This window comes from Carassius gibelio, chromosome B19 (genome assembly GCF_023724105.1).
Source record: "Carassius gibelio isolate Cgi1373 ecotype wild population from Czech Republic chromosome B19, carGib1.2-hapl.c, whole genome shotgun sequence".
Classification (NCBI taxonomy): domain Eukaryota; kingdom Metazoa; phylum Chordata; class Actinopteri; order Cypriniformes; family Cyprinidae; genus Carassius; species Carassius gibelio.
In genome coordinates this window covers 20,219,252-20,234,870 of record NC_068414.1, presented here as the reverse complement: position 1 = coordinate 20,234,870, position 15,619 = coordinate 20,219,252, and the positions used below count along the sequence as shown (strand labels likewise).

Genomic DNA, 15,619 nt, shown 5'->3' with positions numbered 1-15,619 from the left:
ATTTTATTCCATAACTTTACAGTTTTGATTCTATTTCATGTCCGATTGTCGTGTTAGATTACATGTGTTAGTATCTGTCGTTTCTTTTTTCTTCTTCACTTGTTTTTTTATTTATTTTTTGGGGGAAATTCTGTGCAGAAGATGTTTACTAGCACCCTCTAGTGTATAATAATGACAACACAGATTCTAGGAGTAAAACTCAAATATATTTAGATATTTTGTCAAGTATACCTAAACATAATTTTAAGTATATTTCTGAGGAGTACATAAAAAATAAAATAAAAGCATTTTTTTCCTGTTTTTAGTTCAAGAGAAGTGATCATATAGCAATCTTGAAAAAAATTCCTCTTCAGATTTGCTGAAATTCTTGTTTGATGAGGCTGTAGGATCCACCCGAATGTAATTGGGCTTTCTGACGGGTTTCAGTTCTTGCTTTCTGAGAAGGCACTTTTGAACTTTTTTGGTAATCAGATAGAAAATCTCACAGATACACATAAAGATGCATACCGAAGAGGTGACCACCATAAAGAGGGTAAATATTTTCTTTTCTGTAGGACGGGAGATGTAGCAGTCAACTGTATTTGGACAAGGTTCCACAGAACATTTTGTGAGTACTGGCATATCGAATTGATAAATTATATACAAAATATAAAGGAAGCCTGCATCAAAGCCGGCTTTGAAAACCAGGCTGAGTATGTAGGTGTACCACAACCCTCCACGCTTCTTCCCTGGGTTGGCGTACAGGTGTTCACCCTTGTGGACATTGGTGTACTTTTGATCCCTCATTTCACGATACTTGACGTGAGCGGCCACCATGAGAGACGGACAAGTGACAAAAATGATCTGGAGAGCCCATAGACGGATGTGGGAGATGGGGAAAAAATTGTCATAGCAAACGTTAGTACAACCCGGCTGTTCAGTGTTGCAGATGAAGTCTTTCTGTTCATCAGTCCACACCTGCTGAGCAGCCACCACAAACACCAGGACACGGAAGATAAACACCACAGATAGCCAGACACGTCCAAAGACTGTGGAGTACTGGCTGACACCGCCAAGCAAGACCTGTAGGGACAACCAGTTCATGTCTGCCACCACTAACAGACGTCTTACTCATACCAGGATGTTACTCCTACAAAAAAAATAAAAATAAAAAAATAAATTCTTAGTTCAATGGCAGTATCTGAGAATGTACAATACAATTAAGGAATACAGCCAACCAATAAAGACAATAAATATATATATATATATATATATTAGGGCTGTCAAATGATTAAAATTTTTAATCAAATTAATCAGAATTTTCAGTGGATTAATCAGGATTAATCACTATTTGCAAATACACCTGAATCCTAACCATTTTTTTTTCCTGAAATGCGTACCAAAGGATAAATAACAGGACACAGATACATAATTTTCATGTATTGATTCATCAATATGTGGTTCTTTTTTTTCTGAATTTCAAAAGTTTAACATTTACTTAATCAAATTTACCTGAGCACTATATCAAACCATGCCATTTAACTACAGATAGTGTAAGAGTTTTAGGTGAACCAGTGGTTAAATATAGCCACATATCTATGAAATTATGCATAGAGAAACTCGAAAGAATGAACTCAGAAACACAAACATGCGCCCTCTGCACTCTGGGCACTATTGTTTTTAGGTGTTCATTTGCTCTGCCACAATTCTTTAGGATCGATATTTTCACATTCTGAAGGCTTCAAGTGCCAGTAAAACCAAGTAAAAATGCAAATGCTTTTTCAAACAGCTGTAATTTTCGCTGCATTGCATGTATGCGTTCTGCGCATGGGCAATGTGAAACACAGTACGCTATAACAGGAAGAAGCTCCAGCAGGGTATCAACTACCAAAGTCGTCTCTGTTTATCGAGCTTGGCATGAATGTATTTGAGAGTAACTGGGGTAAAACCTTAAGCTTCTTCTGTGTTTTCGTTGCTTTCGAGTTGAAAACCAGTTCGTTTTCATGTTTAGAAAATGCATAGTGTGTTATGTTCATAGACTTTGATTTTTGATTTTTAGCTTCAGTCTATGAATCTATCCAGTCTGAGGAATGGTGCATTGAGCCACCATTGTGTGTACTTTAGTTAAATGTCATTATTTTTAATTATAGGTCGGCATGCAGTGAATGAATAGATTTATTATTGAATGTGTCCCTGTTTGCTTCCAACATCATTGTGTTAAAAAAATGATCAAGGTTGTTATAGACTTTAAAATAGTTCTCATAGTTTAAATTTCTTTTTGTTCTCTTGACGGATTATCTTTTACAGGAAATTCCATAGCCAAGGATCTCACAGTGTATATTTAGCAGATATGTGACATGTAGTGCACAAAATGTATCTTACAGTTAAAATGTAAAGATCAAAATAATATAAATAAATATATATATTATGTAATATCCAGTGATGAATGATATATCATATATATCCTTACCTTTTTATGTTTCAGAGAGGTATAGCACTGTATGTACTGTTCGTACTTCAATCCTGACTGACTTGATTTAGCTGGAAGGCTGTGCCAGATCCCTTCTATGACTAGACTCACCTACGTCAAATTAAACCAAATGCAAGTATTAAGCTGAAATTAAACTGTAATTAGTTTCGTGTAACACTGGCACAATGGTAATAGTTTAATGAAGTTACTCAGACTGGTTTAAAACTTACCACACTTGGGTGTGTTATGTGGGTGTGTGGGTCACTGTGGAGTACAATATGAGAAAGGCCTTGCATAACATTTTCTAATATAAAAATGTAGAGTCATCATCTTAACATGTTAACTGAGGTCTCATAAAGCCACATGTACTATATGTTTACTTTTTTTTGGGGGGGTTACATGGCGCACGTGTATCTAGAACAAAGTTGGTTATTCTTCTTCACAAATAAAAATAGCTATGGTGTAAAAAACAGAAGAATCAGAGTGAAAAAAAAAATCACACCTAAAAACAAAAAGTAGTCAGACTGAAAGTTTTTGTGAGCTAGTGTTTTATTTATAAAACACACTTATAAAAACAGCATTCCTCTTAAGGGTGGATCAATTAATGTGTGTCACGTGTTTTCATGAGGAGATTCAGAATCATACAGCTGGAAATGAGTAAGTGCAGATATACACATAGAAGATGGGAGCAAGAAGAAGACTTTTGCATCTGCTTCAAAGACTCGGGACATGAGGACAAAGTAGCTGGGGGTGCAGTGGGCTGAAGCGTTATTTCCTCCTGCAGGCTGGTGGTGCCATGGTTACAGCCTGGTTTATGTGTGTGTGTGTGTGAGTGTGTGTGTGTGGGTAGGTGAATATGCACGGATATTTGTCATGTTGCTTCTGCGAGGCTCTCCGCGAGTAATTGGATACAACTTTCACCTCCGTGCTGTCAAAAGGATTTTGTTTTCAAATATAATGCCTCAGGCTGTCAGTTTGTCTGCGCCATACTCATCTCTGAGAGTTTGCATGCAGATATACAGCACTGCAAGTTTGTGTTTACCTATAACACATACCAACTTAAGCAGAACATGTTTCCGGGAAGTCCCTACTGATTTGGCATGTTTTGTTGTTTTTCCAAACTAGCTTGGTCTGATCTCTTCCCACCTCTCTCTTGTCCAAATTTGCCTACACTTGGATTTAAACTGATATCCTTATAGAGGTTCTTTGCCAGGCCATACGATATTCCCAAGACCTGTGATGTGAAATATTTTAGATTAAACATCTGACATTTTGAATACAGACCAGGATTTATGCCTTTTTATGACCCAGGTATAAACATTGCTATCAAGTGGCCCTCATGCCTGTTTCTCACAGTGATACATGGAACATGGAATTATAAAAGCTGCAAGAACCTCACTGACATTAGTTTTCACTGCTTTACAGAAATCTTAACAGGCTGCATTTTGCATCATTACTTTTTTTTTTTTTAATGACAATTAAATACATTCCCCAGCCACAATTTCTCATTACGGTAATGGTTTAGGCATTTGATTAAATAAATTAATGTATTGCTAAATACTGTTATGTTCTAATTGACATTATTTTGGTAGATCATGCTGAAAAAATAAAATAAAAAAATTATAGGTTAAAACAAACCCAGTGATGGGTGAAATATAGACAAACCCAGTGATTGGTGATTAAATGTTTAACCCATCCTTCTGGTTAGTTTTATTTAATTCTACTCTTGCTTGAAAATGATTATATTTCTTAATACAAAATAGGTTGAAAATTGATATTATTTAATATGATCAATAAGAATAATAATATATATTGAGTTGAATAAAATATACTTAATTTATTTTTTTAAATTGGCTATTAATTAATATTTCCTCTTTTGTTTTATTGTTGATGCCTTTAACAATTATGGGTCTGATTCTAAATTTACATCTTATTTTGGGTTCATTTCAAGCCAGAAATATAGTGAATTTTAAACAATAGCTGAGTAAAATAAAGCTACAGAAGACTGCCTGTGTTAAAAATGTCACAGAGTTTGTCCTTGTTCTGGGTTGTTTTTTTACAATTCTTTTTAGAGTGAATTGTCTTTAGAGTTTCATTATTCTAATACAGAAATTTGTTTAAAAGATTATTACATGCATAGCCATTAAAAAGTATGGGGATGTTTGTTTTTGAAAAATGGCTTCTATGCTCACTAGCTACATTTATTTGATTAAAATAAATAAACAAACAAATAAATATATTAATACATAAATACACAAATAATTTTAAATAACTGTAGATAGATAGGAACATGGTCCTTCAGAATCATTATAACAGACTTTTTTATGGACTACATTGAGGTTAAATTATTTTATTAGATTTTTTTCTTCTTTGATGAATAGGAATTTCAAAAGGGCAACATTTCTTTTAAACTAATACTTTGTAACAATGTAGAAGAATTTACTGTAACTTTTAATTAATTTAGAATATTAGAAGAACATTTAAAGCATTTAAATGAAGCTGTGTATTTCTATAATAATCTATTTAATATTAGTTATTCTTTTTAGTCCTTAGTTATTTTATTTTATGTTGTGTTTTTTTTATTTGCATTTCATTAATGTGTACTTCATTGTCATGAAAATAAAGCAACTAGCTTAATTGTGGTCCAGCAGAGCATGGCACTTCATAGTCTATCACTACTGGAGATCATAGCACTCACTGCAGTAGAACAAAGAGCGTCTTTGATCATTTCACAAAGGCACCACTAGAGAGGGCTGAAGCTCCACTATTCTCCATCAACATTTTCTCAGAAGCCAGCAGGTTATCTCTGAAGCTTTGGAAAAGAGCTTTACAAACCCAACCTCATGCTGAGAAAAGAAGCAGAACAGCTGCAGAGTAACTCTATATTTGTGACTCACTTTTTCATTAAACTATCAACTAGATGTAAATATTATTAACCCAAACTGCATCTTCTGAACTAAACCTAACCTATTTCGACCTGTTCGATTTCTCCCTGTAGAATTCTGTTGTGGACTGTGACTTACAACCTTTATGTCCTGCTGAAATGCCCAAATAGACCGTATGGTGCTTTGTATAAGAAGCTTAGATGAAAAAGCAGCTTCAAGGGACATAAATGTAGTGCAAGATCTCTAGAGAAGCAGCACATTGCAGACCATGGTCACTATTTCAAAAAAGACCGTTAGTCTAGTTCTATATACCAAATCTTCTTTCTCTGTCTGCATCTCCCAGGAGGTATATCGGAGGTCACTGAGACCAAATGTAGTGGTGGGAGAAAGAGTTAAGACCTTGAGACCAGGATGGACATGCATTTGCTATAAGGGAGAAGGATATGAAAGGGAAACCTGGAAACCAGGCTGTGTGTGAGAGAGAGAGAGAGAGACAGTGACTTAGCAGTCAAGACTTGTGCTCTTCGGAAGGATGGGGTTGTGTCAAGGGGGCGAGGAAAGGAGAGCTGTCACAAAGCGTCTCAGCCAGACCTCGGGTGAATGTAGATGTGTCCTGCTGAAGCAGAGCTTCCGCTTGTCATACCTGGCAACTCGAATGCCAGCTGGAACACAGAGCTGTTCTTGAACCGCTATGACAAAGGGGTGATGTCTCTGCAGGTCTGTGTTGTGACAGATCTGTGGCTCACTTTTGCAGGAGGAATGGAGTGTGAGAGTGTGTTTTGCTATAGCCTTTAGGACATCACAAAGACTGAACAGTGCTTGGACTCGACTAGAGAGTTTTGATGGTTGAAGCTGAAGCACGTACCATCTTTTCATTCTGTGGTTTTCAATAACAATGCGAACATTCAAATGTGAACATCTTTTTAACAGTGCTTGCAAGGCGGTGGTGATATTCCTCAGACATTCTGGTTCTGACATTCTTCTGGAATTAATTTCAGTTTGTTACATTTGTTGTTTGGTTCTAGTTTGATAATCTCACACTGACGTAGATTTTTCTTAGATGCAGCATTTCATTTAGAATTAAAATCTAAATTTTGCAGAAACTTTAGCTCTGGTTTACTGCTGTTTAGATGACTATTTTTGCCAGATAAAAATAAATAAATCATGCTTTGGTAAATCATAATGATACTGTCAAAAGTCAAAGAGATACTTGACAGTCATACTTATGAGAAAAACATTTGGATATTATATACCAAGTCATAATTACAAGATAAAATTTATGAGTTAAAAAGTCTTAATCTAATGTTAACACACACACGCACATCAACTTTGCATTTGTATAAAAAAATATATGCGTGTAAAAAAGAATGACAAATAATTTAAAGTAATATATAGCACAACTACACGTTCTTACTCATATAAAGTAAATCACATTGCTAAGTGGGTGGTTTGTTATTGCTGTGTGATTTGGTGTGTAATTTCTATAATCTATATCTCTCTTTTATCCTTCTTTTTGGTCTGGTCTCAACCAGCAGACGGCAATCTGTGGCCAGACTTCTAATTGCTGTGGCAATCAGAGCGACACGGTCGGCCAAGTCAGCTGATTATAAAACTTCAGTATGTCTGCAGCCTTCTTGGTTCAGCTGTCAAGGTGAAGACACAGACAGAGAATGACAAACAGGTGTGTGTCTGTGTGTTTGCGAAAGTATGAATTCATAGGTTTTCTCACTTCATGGCAGCACCCTGATTCTTGAGACATGGAGCAAAACAGGCTGAAAAAAAAGTTTAAGGAATTATTTTAAATCAGTGGTAGGCATTCATTTATGAGCTGACACAACCTCCTGCAAAATTTAGGTGTTTCATTGTCTGCCTATCAGTATGGAGCATATCATCAAAAACAAAAAGAAAAGTTTAATGTTAAACATTAATTATAGATATTGTTAAGTCTAGTGTTTTTTCCAGCTCCATTTATTGAAATGTCACCTCTATCAGACCAAAAAATCTGGTGGGTTGACACTTATGGCGTTGATAAAATAATCATGTTTTCCATTACACGTATTAAATGCCATATTTGTGTGTGTGTGTGTGTATGTGTGTGTGTGTGTGTGTGTGTGTGTGTGTGTGTGTGTGTGTGTGTGTGTGTGTGTGTGTGTGTGTGTGTGTGTGTGTGCAGCCATAGTTTTGGTTTGAACATTGGGGAGGTTGAACTGTGAATGTATATATATAAAAGATAATTTCACAAATATATATATATATATATATATATATATATATATATATATATATATATATATATATATATATATATATATATATATATATATATATATATATATATATATATATATATATTGTGAAATTATCTTTTGTGCTATCATCTATGCAAAGTTTAAGCAATAAAGTAACATCATAGTTAACAATTACTCTTAAATTGCAAAAAGATTTAAATGGATTTACTGATACTAACTAATACTATATACTGATACTTACTAACTTCAAACTTTAAAATGGTAGTGTGTGTGTGTGTGTGTGTGTATATATATATATATATATATATATATATGTGAAAAGTGAAAATGTTTTTTTTTTTTTTTTAAGAATACCAATGGGCTCAGTGTCTTACGAATCGGTGAACAATGTAGCTTGAGGAATCTATTTAAAAGAAATGCCTGTCCTCGGCACCTGATCGCCCCCCATCCCCCCAGCCCTGCTAACATACTGTCTGACGCAACCTGTAGAAAATCCCTCACATGGACTATGACTATTAATGAACTATGACCCCAGAGATTTCTGGTTGCTTCTGACCTGTTTTCTACATACCCTTGAATGCATATATTACTGCTAGCGTGCCAGATAATAGACTACACAGCCAGACAATGATCCTCATTAAGGAGTTGGTGCCATTGATTCCGGGATGAGACACATTTGGACACACAACACGTGTGTAGGTTTGTGGACATGCATAGAAACACAACTCATAAAATGTAATGGAATCTCTAGATCAATGGGAAGTGCAAATTTAAGAGTCTGAACCACTAAGACGTACTGGGATTTTGCGAGTTAGTATTAAGTCAAGTGCAACATGAGGGCCTTGTAAAGAAAATTTGTCTTATGTTCAAAAAATCTTGGGCCTCTTGAGCAGATCAAAATGTGAAGAACATGAAAATAATTAGTGGTCACTATCGAGTCACTGATATAAAGCCTACATATATATCACACAATTGAATTAAGATTTAATTATTTTTAAACTTTACTTACTAAATTAGAAATAAATCATTTGAAAATAAATTTAACTTCATGGGAATTTTTTTTTTTTTTAAATAAAGAACAGGTACTAAATCAAGAATTAAACTTTTTCACTTGTATGTATCCAGTAACAGCTAGATTATCCTTTCTGCCTTTAATTCACAAGGAAGGTCGTGCAACTTTTTATGCAGGACATAAATACACACTTCAGAGGATTTTTATATTTAAAGGGTTCATGGAATTAAACATTTATTATGTATAAATACTTGTTTAAATGATACATGTGTATTTGTTTAATGTGGTCAATATTTGAGAAGGTATTTTACGCTGTGCCTTTCTAATAATAAAAAGTCAAACATTTATTTTTATTTTTTTTATTAACAGCACTTACCAAACAAACAGCAAAATTATTGTAATTAAATATTGGCCAATAAATTGCCCATTTATACCCAACTGAAAACTGTGCTATAGTACTCCATACTATAAATCCACACAGGACTTTATTCACTGTACTACATATATTGAAGTGCTGCCTTACTTCACCACATCCATTCTCATGAGCTGTTGCACGATAGCTTTTTAAGCATGTCTGGTGTGTCTGTGAGAGGCGTTTTTGACCTGTGCAGAGTTCCCCTCAGGCTTTATTAGCATTAGTGGATGATTCACAGTCTTGAAACATCAGAAGGGTGATTACAAAGTCCAGGGAAGGACAGGAAAGTCTTTTGTCTCTGCACTCGACTTTATGCCAGTGTGCAATCAATGACGGGCCGGCTACAATTGAGTTACAATCATTCTGTGTTTTCCAGCCCGGCTTTAATGCGGCACACTCTTAAGCACTCTTTGATGGGACATGGGAGGGAATTGAATTAGCCTTGCTGTGCCTTCTGTTTATCACACTCTCTTTAAACCGGTCTTTTTATTTCACCTTGTGCATTCGCAGCTGCAGTCTCTGGATGAGCAAAAGGGGGAGAGAATAAAGTGCAGTCACAGCCGTGGAGTAATATAAAGATGCTGTGGACTAGTTTATTATCAATTATTAGGTGCAAGTCATCATAATTTTATCAGGGTCTCCAGGTGCAACATGGAACTGAGGTCTTTCATGCTATCATATGGGTAATGCTGCTGATTCTCACATCTGTAAGGTCAGGTTTAAACTTATGAGGCTCCAGAGTATCGAATGAACGTTGAAAGAAGGAATGAGTGTGATAATCCAGACAGTCATGGCTCACTAAGTAAGATTTATGTGCAGGACGATCTCATATTTGGCTCACCGTTTGAATGCATAAATAATTTTGTGCATTGAAAGTCACCTTGTCGACATGGTATTACCTCGGAGACACCCTATTTACATCTCTCCAGAAGTGGTGTGGTAAAATTAGTTTACAATTTTTACTTTTTGCACAATTTAGAGATCAGAACACAAAACTATGCTGAAAATAACAATAGAAACCATACTGGTTATAATGGAACTTGCGTGGGGTTAATGGTAGTCTCTCGTAGCTAGACCTTCAGACTGATGGCTGAATTTCTGGAATCCATGGTAGCTTTCACTGGCCAAGGTCTGCCCATGAGGCCATTTGACCAACATGTCAAACAACCAATCACAGTTTGTTCAATTTCAGAGGGCGTGGAAATGTTGCCACAATAACAGTGTAAAATGCTTGGACATATTTTAAAGTTTCTTTGCCATGGACTTTAAATATTTCACATAATTTTGATAATCCAGCGTTTAGTTGATCCTGATAAGCGCTCATCACCACAGTTTTAAAAATAACCACTTTCTTCTTTCGTGAGGGGGTTTGGCACCACAGTATTTTTGTTTCCATGCGGAACGTTAAAGAACGCAACACACGTCTCCCAGGAATCCTGTATACAGTAATTCAACCAATCCGATTATGACTTTGAAACTCCTGAAGTGTTTCCACTTTTGTGTTCCATAAGCATCAGACGTTCAGCTAATGGTCCGTGGGCTGTCTGAGGTTGAGACTTGGTTACTGGAAACTGTAATGGACCCTTAGGGTTCCTACTGGCAATTTGTCGCCTTTTATTGGTGGCTTGTTAAAACCACTAAATTATTATGGAATTATTCCAACAAACACTATAGAAAGCCATTTTAAATGGTTTTAATGGTTAAAAGCTGATTTGTAATGTGTATAATGTTTGTAATGGTATTTGTATCGGAAACCATTAGAACCATTAGATTATCTACAGAAGATAAATACAGTCAAATTAAACCCAAATTATGTGACCATTAGGGTTGTGCTGTAGTAGACAATATATCCTGTATGGACAATAGTAATATCGCCTATGGCTGAATCCTTTAACAATATCAAGAAGAAGAAGAAGAAGAAGAAGAAGAAGAAGAAGAAGAAGAAGAAGAAGAAGAAGAAGAAGAAGAAGAATATGATGATGATAAGGTTAGATAAGATTCATTATTATTATCATAGTATTATCATCTAATTATTATTAGAGCTTGTTTGTTACAACATATTTCTTTTTACTTGTTTTTACAGTGTTTTGCATTATAAACGATCACACACTATGGCCAATCAGAGGCATTCATTTGAGTCATCACTAAATAGTTTTGTTCGCAAATTCTCTCATCAAAAACAACAAAGTGCAGATGTACTTGCAATGTAACTTTAAGATATTTATTCATCATACAATGTAGATAGCTTAAATTTGCAAGATGATATTGTTTATCGTGATTTCACAGGCAGATGATACAGGAAGATATGACTATGGAGCATATAGTCCAACACTAGAAACCATATTCATTTTAAAACTTTTTACTAATGGATCACTAGTGTATTTATTATGAATGAAATGGACACAGTGGGCTGGTCTGCAGTTGCTGGTCAGGGTTTGGGAAAGGCAGCGTGGTCCTGTGGAAGATATGAAGATGAGGTGGATTTGGATGGAAGGGGGCTGTGATCCAGGAACTCAGTCTCACAGTCGCAGGCCAAGACATTATTGATCCCACCTGCACTGGCAGTATCAGATAAAAGGGCTTCTGGCTTCAGCCTCCAGTATTATATGAAAATGCAGAGGAAGGGCGCTAAGCGCTGGATCAAAGCGTCTCTTCTCTCTTTTCTATACGAACCCCAAGAAAAAGCCAAAGGGAACAAATAACAGCCTGTGAAAGTTCAGACTGTGATCTAGACGGCAGACTGTGATCTCTCAAAATGTTTTGATATGAAGTGTTTATGTTTTCCTACTTATGGTAGCAAGATGTATTTAGCAAGCTCACACTCTTTAAATGAGTTTAATTCATTCACAAGTTCTCTCTTGATGCCAAATGTTGAAATTTCATTAATTTATTCTCCTTATTAAGAGTTAACACTAAGGACCCGCTGATTGTTGATCTCCCTCTCTAGAGGTTTTGAGCAACCAACGAGTGGAGCTTTTCTTTAAATCCCGAAAAGACTGCTTACTATGTGGATTGATTAGCTGAGACAGAAGCCCATGGTCTGGATCCTGAGGCGTCTTCTTCATGGCTGGAGGGACTGAAGGGGTGAGAATGGCAGAGTCCTTACGGCTGCTTTCAAGTTGAATGTTTACGAGTTGGTTGGAAGTGATTATCCTTGTAGCATTGGCTAGGAGGCAAGAAATATCAAATATTCTGTGTGTCAGAAACTTCTTTAAGCAGTTTGACTGCATGGCTTATATAATCTTTTATTTTTTTTTGTGATCAACTTTTCATTGTCTTTAGATTAACAAAATAACATCCATTCAAACAAAGAAACAAACTAACAAACAAACAAACAAACAGGGAAGGGAGAGCAACATACATATTATTAATAATGTACAATCTGAAAGAGCAAAATCTGAAAGAGCAAAAAAAAGTTAAAATGTAAAATGATATGGTCATTCTTTTATATGGTCCAAAATGTCGGAAGAAAAACATTGCCATGCATCAGTGGCTTAGCCTTGTTAATTAATTTATGCTGCAGCGCCCGGGGAGCAGTTTGGGGTTCGGTGCCTTGCTCAAGGGCACCTCAGTCATGGTATTGAAGGTGGAGAGAGCCCCACCTACAATTCCTGCCGGCCCGAGACTCGAACTCACAACCCTTCGATTGCAAGTCCAACTCTCTAACCATTAGACCACAACTTCCCCTTTTTTATAATATCCTGATGAGGATTTAATGAGGACTTTCACTTTATCTGTTTAATTTATCTGTAGAAAATGGTTTGATGTGAGGGCCAATGTCACGGAAATTCAGCTTGCAGTAAATTCAGACCCACCAAAAAAGCCAGACAATGCAACGTTTTTACACATTCAACTGATATTTTCATATAATTGCTTTATAAATATAGCGTTTCAGCGTCTGTTCAGGCAGGCCACGTAGTCAAGCTCTGCTGTCTGCTGATACCCAGATCTAACAGCTGATCTGATCGCTAAAGCACTCAATTGGTCCATTCAAACAGGGCGCCCTATTTAAGTGCATTTTCAGTCTGCTGCTTGGCTGATTCCACTGCATTGCTTGCAACCCACCTCCTCCCCGTATCGCCTCCTTAACTTAATCAATGTCATACTGTTTTCATTGATGCATGCTCTGTTCTCAATGGGGGAAATTTATTTGCTGCTCTCCCAGTTTTAAATGGGAGATTGTCCCCAGAAGCTGCTGCTGTTACCTGACTAGCTTTCATGGAGCTCATGAAAAGTATGGGTAACTTAGAACAGAGCCATACCGCCAAATGTAACTTTAACAATCATGCAAATAAAAGCTATACAAAAATTGACTAAATAATTGTCTATGGTATTTTTGACTCAAGTGGTCCTGATTGAAATTAGTTCATGTTTTTTGCATGTGTTTCCCCTAAGCTACTCACATATATTGGGTGACCTCAAACTTTTTGTTACAGTATTCATAAATAGGCATCTTGCGGTCAGCGAAATGCTCTGTACCTTCTGGATTCTGTCAATTATTCTGTGGAAATGATGTGACTCAAATATGGAGGTGGGCAGCACCACATACCCAACTATACTGAAAGTATGCTTAGTTCTCCTGGGTTAATGCCTTGGAGGATTATAAGCATCTCTGGTGCTGTTATTTTGTCTGGTTTACAGACCTGGCTCTGATCATTAGCATGTGGATCCTTAGGCATCAGTGGTGCCGTGTTTGCCTTCTAGGTGCTTCTTGAGATTTGCTACTGTGTGGTTGATGCGAGGTGTTTCTCCTGTGCATTTTACTGATATTTTTCTGTAATGTTCCCTGCGGAATTCACAATAATGATATACACACATGCAACAATGTACTCAAAATATGCAAAGTGTGGAGGCCTAGTAAAGGGAGCAGGTACTGTCTTGTTGTTGTTGCTTGTTTTGAGGAAAAGCAGATGATGTCTGGATAAAAACGGAACTTTGGTAATGTATGTATGTATATTGAATTTTAAATTAAAATGTTACACTTTTCCATTTAGTGTTTTACATAGTAAAGATTCAAGTGAAACCATAATCAAAACCGTCTCTTCTTTGAGATGAAGAACTTATATAAACTAACATCCTTTTCAGTCTCCCTGTTCTCATAGAGAGAAAAAAAAATGATTAGTTTCTTCTCTGCCTTTTTACTCTCCAGCTGTTATGAAAACTCTGCTCTGCTCAGTGATTATTTCAATATTAAGGCAGCTTAAAAGGATTGATGTTTCTGTTAAACCAGTGGGATACACTGAAATTACACAACGAAAAAGTCAATAACACTCCATGTATTTTCACATTTTGTTATTCTTCATTTCAATTAGAGTTTGTAAGAAACCATCTAAGGGTGATGTGTGTAATTCTTTATTATTATTTTCTTTTTCTGACTGTAGAATACGTCCTATTCTGTCTTCAAGGGATAGTTTGCCCAAAAATGAAAATTCGGTCATTAATTATTCACCCTCATGTCGTTCCAAACCCGTAAGACTTCTGTTCATCTTCGAAACACAAATTAAGATGCTTTAGATGCATCCCATAGACAGCAAGTGTCCTTACATGATCAAGGTCTAGAAACATAGCAAGGAAATTGGTTAAATAATCCATGTGACATCAGTGGCTCAAGTGTAATTTTACAAAGCTACGAGAATACTTATTGTGAGCAAAAAACAAATGAACAAACAAACAAACAAACAAACAAGCAAACAAACAAGCAAACAAGCAAACAAAAATAAAACAACTTTATTTAACAATTTGTCTCCTCTACGTCACCTTGGCACCGTTTTGGAATGAATCCACTGAACGTAAACAGCGTACGCTGTTCTGTGTCAGCTGCGTCACACAGATACCTTTTCTATGTTGTTTGCACTTTAATTAAAAAAAAAAAAAAAAAAAAAAAAACTTACACCATACTCTCCAAAATTGTGCCAGGTTTTTTTTTTTTTTTTTGTGCACAAAAAGTACGATTGAATCCCTGATGAAACATGGATTATTTTTACCAATGTCCTTGCTACATTTCTGGACCTTGATCATGTAAGGATATTTGCTGTCTATGGGATGCATCTAAAGCATCTAAAGCATCTTAATTTGTGTTCCGAAGATGAACAGAGGTCTTACGGGTTTGGAATGACATGACGGTGAATAATGAATAAACCAAATTTTCATTTTTGGGCGAACTAACCTTTTAATATTTTAATAATATTGCTCTATTTTATATCAGTCTCGCTATCGGGACATGCATATATGTAAGTGATTACAATTATCGCCATGCAGTGTGAAAAAAAAAAATATATCTATTATTATATATATATATATATTAAAATCCCAGATTTTTTTTCTTTTTTTCTTTTTACATAAGGACATTAGTTTTCCTTTTTAAGAGTTTATTGATTTTCTATAGGTCTTAGTAGTTTGTTTCTTACTCCCAGCTCATCACATATTGATGATTAGTCAGGAACTTTGGCATCACATTTTGACACACATTGATGCCAAAGTTCCTGAGTGAGAATGTGTTGGATGAGGTCACAGGTAGAGTTCTTAATGGGTTTTAATAAAACAACAAATGTACATATATTCTTAAATGTTGCAGTACATTTATATTTTTTATTTATTAATTTATAAAAA

The 15,619-nt window shown here is 35.8% G+C and overlaps 1 protein-coding gene across 1 annotated transcript; it reads right to left on the bottom strand.

The window, feature by feature from the left end:
* Positions 1–306: 306 nt before the first annotated feature.
* LOC127979613 (gap junction beta-4 protein-like) lies at positions 307–1,104 on the bottom strand. Its single transcript, XM_052585194.1, has one exon. The coding sequence runs from the start codon at positions 1,081–1,083 to the stop codon at positions 307–309; it is 777 nt and encodes a 258-aa protein (XP_052441154.1). The 5' UTR covers positions 1,084–1,104.
* Between the last annotated feature and the right edge of the window lie 14,515 nt (positions 1,105–15,619).

Coding starts and splice junctions, on each gene's coding strand:
- LOC127979613 (XM_052585194.1), bottom strand. CDS start 1,083: ATGAACTGGTTGTCCCTACAGGTCTTGCTTGGCGGTGTCAGCCAGTAC.